This window comes from Rhamphochromis sp. 'chilingali' (genome assembly GCF_963969265.1).
Source record: "Rhamphochromis sp. 'chilingali' genome assembly, chromosome: 1".
NCBI lineage: Eukaryota > Metazoa > Chordata > Actinopteri > Cichliformes > Cichlidae > Rhamphochromis > Rhamphochromis sp. 'chilingali'.
The window spans coordinates 58,694,661-58,712,635 of NC_137929.1; the positions used below are offsets into that span (position 1 = coordinate 58,694,661).

General features: G+C 40.5%; 1 protein-coding gene across 1 annotated transcript; it reads left to right on the forward strand.

Moving 5' to 3' along the window:
- Nucleotides 1-5,184: 5,184 nt before the first annotated feature.
- LOC308401986 (heat shock 70 kDa protein 12A-like) lies at nucleotides 5,185-9,208 on the forward strand (the record flags this gene model as incomplete). Its single annotated transcript, XM_080890468.1, has 4 exons — nucleotides 5,185-5,466; nucleotides 5,792-6,016; nucleotides 6,086-6,257; nucleotides 7,425-9,208. The coding sequence occupies 4 exons, from the start codon at nucleotides 5,185-5,187 to the stop codon at nucleotides 8,492-8,494; spliced, it is 1,749 nt and encodes a 582-aa protein (XP_080746594.1). The 3' UTR covers nucleotides 8,495-9,208.
- Between the last annotated feature and the right edge of the window lie 8,767 nt (nucleotides 9,209-17,975).

A 17,975-nucleotide genomic window follows, 5' to 3' on the forward strand; every position in this document is an offset into this window, starting at 1 on the left:
TCAGCCCCTTGGTTAGAAATACATCTGTATCTACAGTTTTGTGTACAAGTCCACCACCGGATTCACCACCACCAGCTTGTAGAACATGCTTTAGCAGCAGTAACCTGCAGTGATGTAAAATAAGAAAAAAAAAAACGTTATTAATCCCTCGGGTGGGTTCCTCTGGGAAATTCGGTTCCAAAAAAAGCACAGCACCGACAGAAGTTACAGAGTTATAGAATATTATATATATAAATATATACACACATAGATAAAATATACAAAGGGGATAAATAGAATAAATAGGAATAAAATAAAAATAAAAATACAAGTGAATTGCACATTTCAAGTATAGAGTCTATTGCACCGTTGACTATTAACAAAAAAGTATTGCACAAAAGGTATTGCACAGTGAAGTGAAGAGGCACTACAGCTTAGTTGTTCCCCACTTTATCAAGTCTTGTGCTTTGTTCACCCCTAGCTTTGCAAACCTAAGCCATTTAGTTATGTTATTTTAGATAGAAGAGGATTTCTCTTGCAATCCTTACAAGCAGCCGTGCTTGTTCAGTCTTTTTCTAATTGTGATGTCATTAATGTTAACCTTTAACCTGCTCACTGAGGCCTGTAGAGTTCCTGGGTTTGTTGCACAACCTTGTGATGAATTTGCTGCAACACACACTCCTAGGAAGAATGTGTTGTTCTCTAGCATATTGACATGAACTCTCCATATGTAATGATCCCCCACCCTTTGGTTTTGTTACCTGGATATTTCTTTAACCTCCTAAGACCCAGACTCCTCCACGGCATGCATTTTTAAGTTCTCTTTGATATTTGGGCATATTGGGACCCGATGAATGTAAAAACCAAGAATTTCCAGATTTTTTATTTATTTATTTTTTTTACCTATTTTGTGTTTCTAAGAAAAATGAGATCCACAGATGAGGATATTCGTTTAAAATTTCAATAGAACAGTAGCAGTATAATGTATGTATCACCTGTATGTGTCATCAAACCATCTTTGAACAGAGGCAGTGGTTTACAACACCAACTGTCTGCCATCTATAATCCTGTTTTGAGATCCCTTCCCAGACGCCTTAACGCCCATTTACATCCTGGGCCATCTGACCTCAGGAAATCACATGATAGGGTGGGGCAAGGTTTCACAATGAGCTCGCCCGAGCTTAAAAACACTACAAAAGACCAAGGATAAAGGAGGACTAGAACTACCTAACTTTCAGCACTACTTCTTAGCCAACAGGCTTCAGTTTATCTCAGGATGGCTAAAACATACCCTCTTAGATGAACCTTGGCTAGATGTAGAACAAGCACTTTGCAATAATCTAGAGATCTCAGACCTACCATTTATCAGCTCAAACATCCTATGACATGAATGCTTTAAAAGCATCAACATCAGCTCTTCTCTGACAGCATGGTGGGAGTTTCTAAAATTGACGGAGTCTTCATTAATCCCATGCAAACATACACCTATCTGAACAGAGGCGGTGGTTTACAACACCAACTGTCTGCCATCTATAATCCTGTTTTGACATCCCTTCCCAGACGCCTTAACGCCCATTTACATCCTGGGCCATCTGACCTCAGGAAATCACATGATAAGGTGGGGCAAGGTTTCGCAATGAGCTCAGCCGAAACCCTGGCTGATTAGGACCCACACCCGCTTTCACACCTTGGCTCATGTGATTAGGTAGAAGATCATCAGGTCCCTCTTTGGGGGGGAAACTCCCACTGGGTTTAAAGCTGGGACTCCCCACCAATTGGACCTTTAGAACTGATGAAGCTTCTCGGATGAGAGGTGAAACATCTTCAAACAACTCAAGAAGTCCAGACGCTTTTCTTTCCAAGCTCCTTAGACCACACTTCCTGATACTCAGTAACACAGGTCTGGATTTTTGGAATGTTTCTTTTCTTTTACTTACTAAATCAGTAAAACTAAGTTTAAAAATCAATGTTGTCAGGTTTCAGGGGCGAATCTCATCCATCTCTCCACCCTCATGGGAAGGGCTGAGGATCCCCAGACGAGAGGTCACCCAGTAGCCACCGAGCAGAAGCTAGAGGGGGCTGCACCGGCGTGCCTGCCGGCTCTGCCGGCAGCCAGCTGTGCCAGAGAGAACCGAGCCGCAGGCCCAGAGGCCCGAGGGCCCCTTGCGCCCCGGCAGAGGCCTGACCGAGCAACAGGCGCCAGGTCCCGCCAAGTAGCCACCGGGAGTAAGCTGGTACATACCTGAGCGCCCAACCCCGGACACCAAGAACCACCAATGCACCGACCCCTGAGGGCATCAGTCACCGGCAGGGAGTGTGGTGAGAGGAGATAGGCCTCCACACTTTGGAGGGCCTGGGAGTTCCCAGAGAGGTGGAGTCTAAGACCCGACCTGACATATAGACACAGACAAACAGGCACACACAGACACAAACATGCATTCCCACCCTCATGCACACATGGACATGTACACACAATCACACTCCCCAAACATACTCTATACCCTGGGTCCAGGTACCCTCGCCCCCAGAGGGGGAAACAGCACCCAGACCCAAGAGATGTTACCCTTCCCCCCGGGGTGGAGGCAAGCAGCAGCAGGGAGGCCAATCGGACAGCCAACATCTCCTCCCAGCCCCCCTGCCCCGATGGCTAGTAGAGAACGGGGGTGTGTGAAGACCCCATACCTCCCTCCTCCCGCTCATGTGTAGTGTTGCTGCGTGTTGCTCTAAAGTGCATTTAATAATAATAATAATAATGGACTGGATTTATATAGCGCTTTTCAAGGCACCCAAAGCGCTTTACAATGCCACTATTCAGTCACTCTCACATTCACACACTGGTGGAGGCAGCTACAGTTGTAGCCACAGCTGCCCTGGGGCAGACTGACAGAAGCGAGGCTGCCATATCGCGCCATCGGCCCCTCTGGCCAACACCAGTAGGCAAGTAGGGGTAAAACAAGGGAGAGCATGGTACTGCTGCCAGAGAGCAGCAGGTGTTAGCACGGCCCCTCCCGAGAACCCTCAATGTCTACATGGATTTAAAATTGAGAAGTGGGCACCGGCACCAGAGGTAGGTTTGAGTACACAGACTGTCCACTGGACGCCGTTAACGTGCCCACCCTCAAGGCCCTGTATATATGTGTGTGTTATGAGAGTGTAAGTAATGTGGATGTCTAAGTTGTGAGATAAAATTGAGGCACAGGTGGCCAGAAGGGGGCAGAGGGGGGGGGATGTCTCCCCTGCACCCTGGTGACACACCGCACCCCAAGGCCCTACCTGTGTGGGTGAGTGTGGTGGAGCGGGAAGAGGGAGGTAGCTGGGGATGGGGAGGGAAAGAAGGGAGGGTTTTTATCGTTAACTCTGTTTTCCTGGTTCTTTTCAAGTGTGTTATGAATAAATCTTCTTTTTTTCATTACCAGTACTAGTTTTATTTTGTTGTATTTATCCGCGACACCTTAAAGGCCGGTCCGTGAAAATATTGTCGGGCATAAACCGGTTTGTGGCGCAAAAAAGGTTGGGGACCGCTGCCCTACATGCTTGTACCTTGGAAAATGTTTGTCTTTGTGAGTATTAATGTGTTCAGAAACAACTTTTAAGTGTTTACATGAAGTGAACTGTGATGCTAATGCAACGCATGTGTTAAGCTAGGCTAATCATTAAGTTTGTAAATTAAGATGTGTATTAGCTAGCAATTTATTTTTACTTTCTGTATATTTCAGTTACCAAAAAGAGATGGCAAGGAGAAGCCTCGAGAGAGGAAAAGGCTTAAAAAGATCTTCATTAAAATCACAAAAAGCAAGCCTTGTGTAGAGATCTCATCTATTTTGTTCGCTGGCTGTCTAGCTTCACATGGTCACGTGTCGTGAAGGCAGGTACAGGTTTACTAAAATAAGATAGCATTAACACTTTGAGAGGATTCACAGTTAACAGTGAATATAAATGCTAAAACTAAATATATATTGCACAGTGTTACCCCCCCCCCCCCCCCCCCCCCCCCCACACACACACACACACACACACACACACACCATTAACAAATGGCTCAGCCTTGTTTTCAGTAGCGAGCGATGCTTATGATTGTGCCAGAGCACATTTTGAACAACATCATGGGAATTTCAGATTTCACATGTGGTTGGTTGTTACACTCTGGAAATGGAATGAAGGTGAGTGTTATTAACCCTCTGGGGTCCACAGAAACGCAGCACCTCCAAAATCACTGATTTAACCTGACATGTGAAAAAAAAGGTTTTGATTTTGCCATTGCCATTTGAAATCTGCAGCATAGAAAATATGTACAAAAAAACATGTACAAAATTCAGTAAACATAAACCTGAACTCACCAGAAATAATGAGTGATGTTCTACAAAACTCTTCAATGACAATAAACTACCAAAATATATTAAGTACATGTCTGTGTTGGCCTGTATGCTAAATGGCCACTTCTGCTGTTTGTGTTACTATCTGGTGTATTAGGGAATTGTATTCCAGAATTATGAAGAAATATTCATGCCCAAAAATATTAATTTTACATTAAAAAATTATAAGCATTACTTTCAGAGTAAGGTTTATTGAGGTTTTTTTTTTTTTTTTTTTTAAATAAAATCTTATGATGAGATGATCACATAGCAAAATATAGTATAATTCATGCAGTCTATCCTATGTTCAGCTGTGGAAACCAGGTAAATGAAGCAATTTTTAAAATTCCTGATCAGAAACATCAAATAATATTAAAAAGAGCGAATCCTTACCTCAGCTCCTGTGGAGCTGCTGATTGATTCCGATCTCTAATTTGAAGGTAAAGAAACAGGGATATCACAGATATCTAGGCAGATGTCCAGAGAGGCAAAATACTAAACCTAAGCTATGGACTACATACTCATCATATCATTTCAAACTAAGGAAAACTGATGAACAAAACTTTAAATTACATTCAGTCATTTTCATGTTTATATACTTTTAACTTGTATAAACATTTAAATCTGACAGTTTATGCAGTGACACAGGTTGATATAAAGTATTTACCTGTGGATCTTTTGAGTACTCATCGTGGTGTGTCTTGTCTTGTTTAGTGAAAGTCTTTTTCCAGTCTGACACAAGTACGACTGTTACACTGAACTCCACAGACCAGGGGGTGGAGTTCAGTGAGGTCCGCCCCCTGTTTTGTTCATAAATACTCTGTAACTGCTGCTCTTCAGCACTGTTTCCACAATGGATAACTCATACATCATAGCGATAGACTTTGGCACTGCATACAGTGGATATGCTTTTAGTCTGACAAAAAGAGAAGCAGAAACAGAACCTCGTTTAAAATACTGGGGTCAACAGGTTTCACTGAGGACCCCAAAGACTCCGACCTGCATCCTTTTTGATGAGCATGGAAAATTTCTCAGCTTTGGTTATGAAGCCCAGTCAGCTTATTTTAGAACACGAGGTGATGAAGCCAGAAAGAAATTCTTCTTTGAATGCTTCAAGATGTCCCTCTATGGCAAAGTAAGTGTAAAAATCTAAATATATCAATAATCTTATATTATGGTTTAACACTTTCTGCGTTGTGCTGAGTGTGTTATAGATGATTACAGTATAGTTAAAGACTTTTAGCTCTTGCATTTTCCTGATCAACCTTATTAATTGTGATATAATGTAAGATGATAGCCACAAGAACATAAACATAAATACATCAATTTTAAACATAAATATCATCTTTTGGCTAGTCATTTTTGAAAAAGATTTTAAATCTCTGTAAATTGCTGTTTGATTTAGACTCTCACGTAGGAAGTTACAAACCTATTAACTAATATCCAGTCTGCCATCATAGAAAGTTAATAGTGATGTGACAATTGAAGCTGCAAATGGAAGATCAATGAAGGCACTGAAGGTGTTCACAGAAGCTCTGAGATACCTGAAGGAGGACGCTCTGAAGTTCATCTCAGAAAATGCTGGTGGGAAGCAGTTCATAGCCTCTGACTTCACCTGGGTGGTGACTGTACCTGCCATCTGGGATCCTTCAGCAAAGCAGTTCATGAGAGAAGCTGCGACACAGGTAACAAAGACAATAAACAGATCAACTGTTCTGCTTAAAGTGAAAAATTTATTTACCTTTGATTTATAGGCAGGAATTGTTACCACAGGCAAGGAAGACAGACTGGTTATTGCACTGGAACCAGAGGCAGCCTCAGTCTGGTGTAAGAAGCTGCCAGCTGATGGTTATAAAACAGAAAATAACAGTGAAGTCACATTCGAACAGGCTTCAGGAACACAATACATTGTGGTGGACTGTGGAGGTACTCTATGTTTTCATAGTGTAATTTTTCTTACTTTTACATTTTACTCACACAATGTTGTTTTTGTCAAAGTTTACAGGAATTCAGAAAATTTAAGTTTAACGATGTATTATTAATAAGATGAAGATTATTTAGACAGAACACCTCTCCCACATAATGTAGTGTTTTGGATATTTATTTATGTTAGCCTGGGAGGATGAAACTAAAACCATTCAGGACTCCCATTTAAAACATTGAATCGAGCTGTTGTTAGTCAGAATTGATACCAGATAACTAAATTTATATTGCTCCAAAACTTATGGAATCAATTACAGTGAAGTCAAACTAAGGAATCATTCTTTTCAGCACAACCTCACGAGTTTTGTGTTTGTTAGTGTTTGTTTTTACAGTTATGTTTTCATTTTGACATACTGTATTAACACAGTTGATCTAAAATCAGACAAAAAACATAAAATCGGAGTAGAAAAAGTTTATAACCACAAACATGTTTATTGAATCATATTTCACAACTTTTAATGCAAATATAAATTGTCAATTTTAAAATCACATGCATCAGTTTTGCAAACAACAAAGTTATTTGCAGCTGTTTACATTTACCCCCTTTTTAAATAACCATTTCAAACTATTTACAGAACAATCCGCTGTTCTGGATTCAATAAGATGCCACACAAATTATTTGTGCCACTCCAAAAAAAGAAATTATGTCCACTATAAAGGAGAACATCACAGCCTGATACCTGCAGGACTGACAGTAGCAGGTGTAATCAGCAGTCGCCTCATTGTTCTGACACATAACACAAAGCTATCCACGCTACACACTAACTACAAAAGTCAACAAATTTAACTACACACTATAAACGCTAAACATCACAAATCTCTCACATCTCAAAACTCGCTCTCTCTTTTTCTGGTCTTTCTCTCTTTCTCTCTCTCTCTGTTGCAATTACAGCTGCCAGTCTTTTAGGGTATGTCTCTACCAGCTTTGCACATCTAGAGACTGAAATCTTTGCCCATTCCTCTTTGCAAAACAACTCCAGCTCAGTCAGATTAGATGGACAGCATTTGTGAACAGCAGTTCTCAGATCTTGCCACAGATTCAGAAAGGTTTCCAACCCCTGGTATAGATGCTATCACTTGTCACTTTTAATTAATTCCTGTGTTTTGCAGGTGGAACCATTGACATCACTGTTCATGAAGTCCTGGAGGGAGGAGCCCTGAAAGAGCTGCACAAGGCCTCAGGAAATGATTTTGGGGGACAAACTGTGGATAACAAATTCAAAGAGTTTCTCAGAGAAATCTTCAGTGATAGTTTGTGGGATGAATATGAAAAAGAGCATCCAGGAGAGCTGCAGAAGATGATGTATGATATCTCAGTTTTAAAAGAGAATGATGATGATGTGGAGATCAGCTGCCCATATAACCTGGGTGAAATGGCAAAAGAAAAGCAGAAAATGGAAAAGTTTTTTGAATCGCTGAGAGGTGTTTCCTGGAATCAAGGAGCTATCAAAATCTCAAAAGAGAAAGTACGATCTTTCTTTGCTGAGAGTCTGAATGGCATCACCAAGAGTCTCAGAGAAATCCTGAAGAAAGGTTTCACCATTAAGTACATTCTGTTATTGGGGGGCTACGCTCAAAGCCTGATTCTGCGTCAGCATATTACCAATCAGTTTGGTGATCAGTGTAAAGTTCTGTGTCCTTCTCATCCTCAAGAAGCAATCATGAAGGGAGCTGTGATGTTTGGAAGAAACCCAGCATTGGTGGCATCTCGAATAAGTGCCTTTACTTACGGGGTTTCTTTGTCTCATAGGTTTGATGCATCCAAGCATAGAGCAGACAAGAGATACACAAACAAAGAAGGCGAGTGGTGTGATGCTATTTTCTGTGTACTGGTGAAGGAAAATGAGGAAGTGGGCTGGGATAAAACCAGTGAGCACAGCTTCACTCCAGTAGAAAGAGATCAGACAGCGGTTACCTTTGCATTTTATCGCACAGAGAGAAAAATCCAAGGTCTAATGTATGTGGATGAGTGGGGAGTAGAGAAAATTGGTTCTATTATTCTTGAGTCACCTGACACAGCACGCGGCATGAATCGTGAAATCAAACTACAAATCAAGTTTGGTGCCACAGAAATGACGGCCACAGCCATAGACGTAGATTCAGGTTCCACTGTTAAAATTGACCTCGATTTTATGGCTAAATCAATAAAATCATTCAGAAACAACGTGTGGCAGAAGTGAATTCATGAAACATCAGGCAAACAAATAGATACATTGTTGTTAGAGCCACTGCTGTCCTTAAGTTATAATAGGTACTCTAGCAGTTTATCTTTAGTCACGGAAGTATTGAAAAATCCTTCTTCTTATGAAATCTGATGAGAACCAATGTGAAGTTACATTGTGGTTATGTTGCTCTTTTTTTTTATTACCATTAAACTTTATAAATAAAACTTTTGTATAATCCAATCCAATTTTAATACACCTGGAATTTTAATTTCTTTGTTTCTTTTCTTCATAAAAATTCTAACCTGTGCCTTAATGTCCAAAGACATTGCAGAAATTTTAATCCTTCAAAATGTATAATTTAAAATATTTTCATTAGTGTATAATTCCTGTTTATATGTTTTATGATCTATCCAGGGCTTTTTCAGTGAACAATTCTTAAAATTTTTTTACCGAAATCATATAGAAGAATAGTTTTGAAAATGTTACTTTGAAGTTATTTGTAGCATTACTTTATTAATTGTAATTTGAACGATAATTCGGGGATTCATCAAATCTGGAAAAGAAATATCCTAAAATTTTGATGTTTTTTCTTCCAAAATGAGTGTTAAAAGGATTTTCCCATTGGAAGGTACACAGTTACTACTATCATCGTTCATTGCTAATAGCTAATAATAAGTAGACCCTGTATCCTAATGAGCCTGTACAACACCTATTAATGCTTGTTCGACCACAATAAAGGGCTTTCATATGTTGTTTTAAAGCCATTGTTCAATAAAATATTTTATTTTTTTACGATATAAACCTGTTTCTTCCTGTAAGACAGGGGTCCCCAATCCCAGTCCACGAATGCTGGTGTTCCTGCAGGTTTCAGATCTCACTCTGGGTCAACACACCTGAATCACATGATTAGTTAATTCCCAGGCCTCTGGAGAACTTCAAGACATGTTGACAAGCTAATTTATCCATTTAAATCAGCTGTGATGGATTAAGGACACATCTAAAACCTGCAGGACACTGGCCCTTGTGGGATTCGGGACCCCTACTGTAAGGAAATCAGTTGTCTGTAAAACCTGTGGACTCATCGCATTCACCTGTATTGGAGCTGGAGGATGACGGTCTTCATCTACCTCCAGTAACAATAGCAAACTAATTTCCTGGTTAATTTTGTAAACATTAAAAATACACACAATTTTGTCATTCTATGACAAAATGACCAACACATCACATTTTCTAACACATCATGACATTACAAAAAATACAAAACTGTACTTTACCATATTCCCATTATTATAAGTATCAAACTATGCTCTAAACAACAGGTGGAAAGAAAATTATTTTAGAATATTGCTGTAAATAATGTTTTGCTTTATTTTACACTCCTAATGACTCTGGAAGTGAAATTTGATGGTGGTAGAGTTACCTGTTAACCAACTGCTAAAAGAAGTTTCAGGCTTGAGATCCGGTGGAGACTGATCTCTACTCTCCTTACCTGCTGAACTGCTAACAGACACATTTAATGACGGTCATCAGATGTGATTTAACTAAAAGCTTAGCTAAAAACAACTGCAAGCTTTTAACTCTTACTTGTTCATTAAATATGTTAAATTTCTCTCATTCTTTTTAGAAACGGTGTTGGTCAACTTTCTTGAAAATAGTAATAAGTAACTAAATTTGTTTAACATTTAAACCGATTTTCTGCATATTCCAGCACATAAAATAAAATTGTTTTAACTTACTCTTTCAAATAGATGCACATAAAACACAGCGGAACACAGGTGGAGGTTTGCCCTGGTGCAGGTGTGCCGCAGTGGTCAGTGGAAGAATCTGCGTGTTTCTCTGTGAATTTCACATTCTCATGGTAGCGTAGCCTACTCGGTGCTTGCTCAGAGGTTTAGGGTTTTTTTTCACTGTAAAAAAAAGTTTTCTTCCCACACAGTGCACAGCGGACGCTAATGTTTTTGTCACTTTTACATAATCAAACTCAAAGTAAGGTCAGTACTTCCATGCTTTAAACACTGCACGGTCATACTCTCTCCCACACTTGTTATAATATCCATTGTTGATCTGTACACAGGTGTTGCCACAAATGTCGCACTCGCTTACGTCATTGTCATGACGTAGTAACGCAGCGTGGTTATGGGAAAGTAACAGTAATCTAATTACATTTTATGCAATAGTAATCCCTTATTTTACTCGTTACTTGAAAAAAGTAACCGGATTACAATTGTGCATTACAATTAATGCGTTACTGCCCATCTCTGCAGATGCCCAGTTGTGTGTTTTGCTTAACTAAGGAAAATGTGGCACCAGGATGTCCTACAGGAAGAAGGCGGGCTGATGGGGGGATGTGACACTTTGGGCAGTGTTATGGGAAACCTTGGATCTACCTAAGAACTGTTGCAGAAACCCTTTCATAGAAACAGTACTCCCTGATGACCCCTTTCAGCAGGATAATGAGTCCTGCCACAAAGCAAACATGGTTTACAAATAGGTTGAGGAGCACAACAACCGGTTTGAGATGTTGACTTGGCCTCCAAATTCCCCAGATCTTAATCCACTTGAGCATCTGTCATGTGTTTGACAGACAAGTTTGTTGCATGCGGGCTCACCTCAGAGCTTACAAGACTTAAAGGATCTAAAATCTTGGTATAGATGCTACAGAATACCTCCACGGGTCTAGAGGAGTCCATGCCTCAACAGGACACGGCTTTTTGGCAAGCAAATTGGGGACCAACACAATGGTAGGTAGGTGGTCATAATGTTATGCCAATTTGATGTAAAAACATGTACATAAATAAACAAAACAAAAAATCCAAAAAAGCCCAAACTTTCTTTTTTTGTTTGTTTTTAATTGATTTCAATATAAAACATATAAACAGCAAATCGCCACTTTTTGTTTCATTACAATAGAAATTTAAGTTATATAAGTTTAAAAACGTATTGTTGATTGATTAGAATAAAATTCCTTACTGAAGAAGTACTTCTCAGTTGATTTCTAACAGCTGTACTGTTACTCAACATCCAGCACTATAAAACATTGTAAAGCAAAGCAAAAACAAACAGTGAAGCAATGACTTCCATCAGTATCTGATCCTAGCACACAATCACAAAACAACAAATAGAGACATCTTAGATTCATAAAACCTCATTTTCACATGCTATAAACTTTTCAATTCAATTTTATTTATATAGCGCCAAATCACAACATCAGTTACCTCTATGTGCTTTATATTGTACGGTAGATCGTACAATAACAGATACAGAGAAAAACCCAATAATCATGATCTCCTATGAGCAACCACTTTGGCGACGGTGGGAAGGAAAAACTCCCTTTTAACAGGAATAAACCTCCGGCAGAACCAGGCTCAGGGAGGGGCAGCAATCTGAGACAGGATATTTCTAACTTTAGAGATGTTGCGCAAATGGAAGAAAGCAGTCTTACATATTTGTTTAATATGTGCATTGAAGGACATGTCTTGGTCAAAAATGACTCCAAGGTTCCTCACAGCATTACTGGAGGCCAAGGTAATGCCATCCAGAGTAAGAATCTGGTTAGATACCATATTTCTAAGATTTTCAGGGCCGAGTACAATAACCTCAGTTTTATCTGAATTAAGAAGCAGAAAGTTAGCGGCCATCCAGGTCTTTATGTCTTTAAGACATTCCTGCAGTTTAATTAATTAGTGTGTTTTATCTGGTTTCACGGACAGATAAAGCTGGGTGTCATCTGCATAGCAGTGAAAATGTATACTATGTCTTCTAATGATACTGCCTAAGGGAAGCATGTATAATGTAAACAGAATTGGTCCTAGCACTGAACCCTGTGGAACACCATAATTGACCATAGTGTGTGAAGAGGACTCTCCATTTACATGCACAAATTGGAGTCTATTAGATAGATGTGATACAAACCACTGCAGCGCAGTACCTGTAATACCTACTGCATGTTCTAATCGCTCTAATAGGATATTATGGTCGACAGTATCAAATGCTGCACTAAGCACAGAGATGAGTCCACTGTCAGAGGCCATAAGAAGATCATTTGTAACCTTCACTAAAGCTGTTTCTGTGCTGTGATGAGCTCTGAAACCTGACTGAAACTCTTCAAATAAGCCATTCCTCTGCAGATGATCTGTTAGCTGTTTGACAACTACTCTTTCAAGGATTTTTGATATGAAATGAAAGTTGTAGTCATGTGTCGGTTGCGAACGAAACGGCTCATAGAGACGGATCTTTGAAGTTAATGACTTCAAGCCCGTGGATTTTTTTCCCTTTCTCTCACCCTCTCTCTCACTAATTTCCGCTACACTCTGCACGAGCCTTGTGCTTTGCGCTGGGAAGGGAGGGGGGGTAGTTACACTCTCAGTAGCACAGGAGCAGAGTAGGAGGGAAAGAGAGAGAAAGACAGCGAGGGACAACAATGTCACATTAGAAAGGTATAGTAATGATCCACAACTATTTTCAGTTGCAGATGATAAAGGATTCAGAAAACAGGCTTAATAGAATTAATAGGCTGGTGTGAAAAATTGCTGCCACACCGCCCCCTCGGCCTGTGTTTCGAAATTTCTGGTAGTTAGAATGACTCGGGGGTGTTGATTCATTTAAACTAACATAATCATCCTGCTGCAACCAGGTTTCTGTAAGGCAAAGTAAATCAATTTGTTGATCAATTATTAAGTCATGTACTAGCAGAGTCTTGGAGGAGAGAGACCTAATATTTAATAATCCACATTTCACTGTTTTACTCTTTGGTTCAGATGTGGATACTGTATTGTTCTTTCTTTGTGATTTTTTTATGTTTAAGTTGTTTTTTGCTGGTTTTTAGTTTGTTTTTCGTCTTTTTGGAAGCTGACACAGTCTCTATGGAGATGGGTTTTGCGGGGGTAACAGGAGGAGAGAAGCTGCAGAGAGGCGTGTAAGACTGCAACTCTGCTTCCTGGTCCCAGCGTTCCTGGTGTACAGCCGTTAAGTATTTAAAATACAAAATATAAGTAACTGTATTCCATTACAGTTACTGTTTAAAATGGTGGTATTCTGAATACAGTTACTTTTTGTTGAAATAAATGGAATACACGGTAGTCTTTTCCTGTTTCATATGTTAGTCCGTCCCCGCTCTATTTTTGGTAATTCCAGCCTGTTGGAAACAAACAAAACACAAACTTGAGACCAAGGCTCTGTCTCAATCTCGTGGCACATGTCACCTCAACTTTCGGCCCGAATAATGACGTGACCAAACATTTTCAAAAATAATTCTTCAAAAAATTACTTAAAACGAATGCAATAGGCAGAGTGTTAGGCATTGCCCTGAAGAATGTAGCCTCATGGGCAGTGTAGCACAGTTGTAAGTAAACTACTAGACTGAACTGTACACTGTGTTCGTGTTTTCCTCTGAAACAGTTCCATTGGGGCAGCCTTTCAACGCCTCTCTCTCTCTCTCTCTTTTTTTCCCCCCTGCCTGTCCCGTTTGGTTCTTTTGCCATCAATTTTATTTTATTTTTACTTGCTAAGTATGGGACAGACTTGACTGGGGAAAAGAAAAGGGAGAAAGAAAGAGGGAAAGAAAAAGAGTGGGGAAGAGGGACGGGGATAAAGGGCAAAAAACAAAAGCCAACAAAACAAACAGACAAAAAAAAACCATATATCAATCACCTGGATCACCTGTTGAGAAAGAAAAAAAGAGAAAACAAGCAAAAGAAAGAGAGCAATATAATAAACAACATCATCGCAATTATCTATGTGAATATAATAGTAAATACTAAATATTAAACATTATTGTGCAGCACGTAAGATCGACAGCGCACAGTGTGCTTTGAGGTAGGAGCCAAAAAGGGTGTAGTTTGTGTGTGTGAGCACCCATGTGAAACACCTGTCAGCATGAGCATGCTTGTATTTAACAGGTTCCTTCATGTGATGATCTGCTAGAGGGTGTGGGGAGACACAGCCCAGTCCTCCAGGGCATGAAGCAGGTATGGAGGAGATCCAGGCTCCAGACATCCAGAGGCCCCAAGAGCGCAAGAGACCAAGAAAGATCAACAGAGGGGCAGCTGCGCCACTGTCCCAGAAAGAGCTCAGGAGAGTCCCAGATGAGGGCTCACTCAGCAGCCGCGGAGCAGAAGCCAGGGGGGGTTGCAGTGACGTGCCCGTGAGCTCCGCCGGCAGCCAGCTGTGCCTGAGTGACCGAGCCCCAGGCCAAGAGGCCGAGGGCACCCCACCCCACCCCCAGTTCAGTCCTCATATGAGTAGGGATGGGTATTGATAAGATTTTCACGATTCCGATTCCATTTTCGATTCTGTTTAACGATTCGATTCTTTATCGATTCTCTTATTGATTCTTTTTAAAAAAAGGAGAACACTAAGGTCAATTAGCTTAGAACTTTGTTTTATATCTTCTCTTTGAACAAGATAGAAATTTCGGAGTAACATGGCCTTACAAACCCAGCAGTGAGATCTTAAGAGATCCAGCCTATGGCTCTTCAATGGGGTGTCACAGGGACCCCGGGGAAAAAAATTGTAAATGTAAAATAATAAAATAAATATTCTTCTGTAGCAATAACAAAGTATAACATAAATTATTCTGTAGCAATTACACAAGAATATCCAGTAATGTCCTTGCCTACAATTAAACACATTCACTTACCGAAAATCGGGGCATCTACTGTGGCAAATGGGTGCAAGCCTTTGACCACAAACTTAGACACTGCTCGGTAACATTCGTCTATCCTGGCTTGAAAGGAGACGCTACCGGTAGACTGCAGCGAGAACTGCCAGCGAGCGCCAGCCAGACTCTGTCTCTCTCATCATGGCCACCTAAACGCGCAGTAATGGTAGATAAGGCAGATCGCGCTAACATAATATGCACTGTTAGTTGATTATTTACCTGCCGCATTAACGGGAGAGGACGTGCAAACGTTAGCGCTGCTGCTGGGTTGAGAGTCCGGAGCGGAATTAAAAACACGACATTCATTTAAGGTCATCGCGTGTTTTGTGAGCAAATGCTTTTGCATATTCGTAGCGTTTCCTCCCTTAAATGAAGTATCTACTTTGCAAGTATTGCAAGTTGCCCTGTTGTGATCTGTTCTTGTAAAGTATAATCAAACTTTTTAGCGTCTGAGCCGCCATGTTTCCTGCCAGGTAAATGACGCTCCGCAACGTGGTGACATCATTCAGGGTGACTGGAATCGATAAGAGGATCGTTTACAAAAATGGCAAACGATTCCAAGGAATTGAAACAGTGGGAACCGGTTCTCAACAAGAACCGGTTTTCGATACCCATCCCTACATATGAGGACATCACATTTTGGGTTATTTAGACCAAAATACTCAATTTTGCTCAACAAGGGCCTGATATCCACTTATAAGGACATTATACTGCTACTGTTCTATCAAAATTTTAAATGAATATCCTCATATGTAAATGGTCTGTATTTATATAGCGCTTTACTAGTCCCGAAGGACCCCAAAGTACTTTACACAATCAGTCATCCACCCATTCACACACACATTCACACACTGGTGATGGTAAGCTACATTGTAGCCACAGCCACCCTGGGGCGCACTGACAGAGACGAGGCTGCCGGACACCACCAGTAGGCAACGGGGGAAGTGTGTTGCCCAAGGACACAACGACCGAGACTGTCCAGGTTGGGGCTCAAACCGTCAACCTTCCGATTAGAAGGTGAACTCCCAACTTTTGAGCCACGATCAAAAACAAAAACAAAAATAAGGTAAAAAAAATCAGGTAATTCTTTGTTTTTACAGTCATCGGACCCCGATATGCCCAAATATCAAAGAGAAATTAAAAATGTGGGTCTTAGGAGGTTAAGCTCAACTATTTCACATTTTTAATCATAATATATCTGTCTTTTTTTTTCTCAGTGTTAATTTTGAAAATCAGTTATCTAATTGGTTTAAAATGTGCTCAACTCTTTTGTAAATGTCTGATTCCTTACTATGAGAGGAAAATGTTTGGAGTACTACTTCTCTTACTGAATGTCACTGACAACTTCTTCAACGAAACAGCTTTTTTGAGCAGCACTTTCAGTAAGAACAGAAGCTTGTAAAAGAGCAACAATAAATCCACACATTCCAACAAGCAAGTCCTTTGAAATAACAGTGGGAACCTGAACCTGTTTTGTGTTTGTTTCTCCAGTAAACCGTTCATGTGTGCCTTATTTTCTGTAATGAACAGGGTGTGTATTCCTGGGGATGGCGGTTAAAGGTATTTAACCACTGAAAAACTGACACGCAAACAGACTTATTCGGAAAATAGTCTCTGCATGTGTCAGTTTCCATGACTCTTTCCATGACTTCCATGAATGGGAACTGAAATTCACCTGTTTGAAAGTGGAAAAGTGGAATAATTTCCAAGAAAAGGCACGTTCTAAAGTGTAATAAGAAGTGTATAATGTTTCAAAATTACTGCTAATTAACAGTGTAATTTTGATGTACTCAGTATATTCTAAGGAGCTTGGAAAGAAAAGGCATCTAGACTTCCAATTTAAAGAAGTCCAGATGTTTTGTCTGGTAATTTAAGATCTTTTTAAATGAAGTCAAACTGCTGCTTTAAATTTCCCAGGCCTTTCAGACAGGAGTTTGCATGTTCTCCCTGTGCCGCTGTGAACTTTCTCTGCGACCAACGTTTTCTCCCAAAGGCCAAATACAAACATGTTAAATCCTGTCCGAGGTCTGGGATATGTTGAAATGTGAAACACCTGAAGCACTTTCAGGTACTTTCTGTCACTCAGTTGAACTGCCACTAAACTGTCATCATTTCTGACACCCACTCAGATATAAGGAATGCTTCTGTGTGTCTCCAGTAGCGGTTTTTGATATGGGCGACATGGATGGTTGCCCTGGACAGCATCATGGCATTGGCACAAAAAATGTTGCTCACACCCATGCTGCCCCGACATTATGGCAGCACTTTTCTTCTTTCTTTTTTTTGCATGGGCACCAATTGCTTTTGTGTTGCCCATTTGCAGGGAGGAGGCCCTCCATTTACGAGTTGCGCCTGCTGCGTGCTACACAGGGAGGAAGGGGTAGGACGGATGGTGGGGCATTTTCTGACTGGCTGGAGCAGCACCTAATAACCAGTTCACAAAATCAAACTAAATAAAAACAAACCACCAGACTAGGGCTGTTAGAGTATATTGTTAAATGTTGTCATTATTATACTTAAATGTGTAAACCTTCTTTTAAACTATATGATCAAAGACATTCTTTTGGTTGTATTCTCCTCCCCAGCCTGTTGAATGGTGGGGGAGGCTATAATGTTTAACTGCAGGCACATCCTATGTAAAGGTTCTGTTTTCTTATTTAGTAAGGGCGTTCACTTCTTTCTTATATATGTTGGACCGTTAAAGGGGTTAAGCCATGTACGGGGTGAAGGGAGAGGACCCTTTTAATGACCAGGGATGTTGTTAAAATGTTTGTAACCAGGAAGTCACACACACGGACTCGCATACTCGTGTGCTCATGCACACGTGCATACACACAC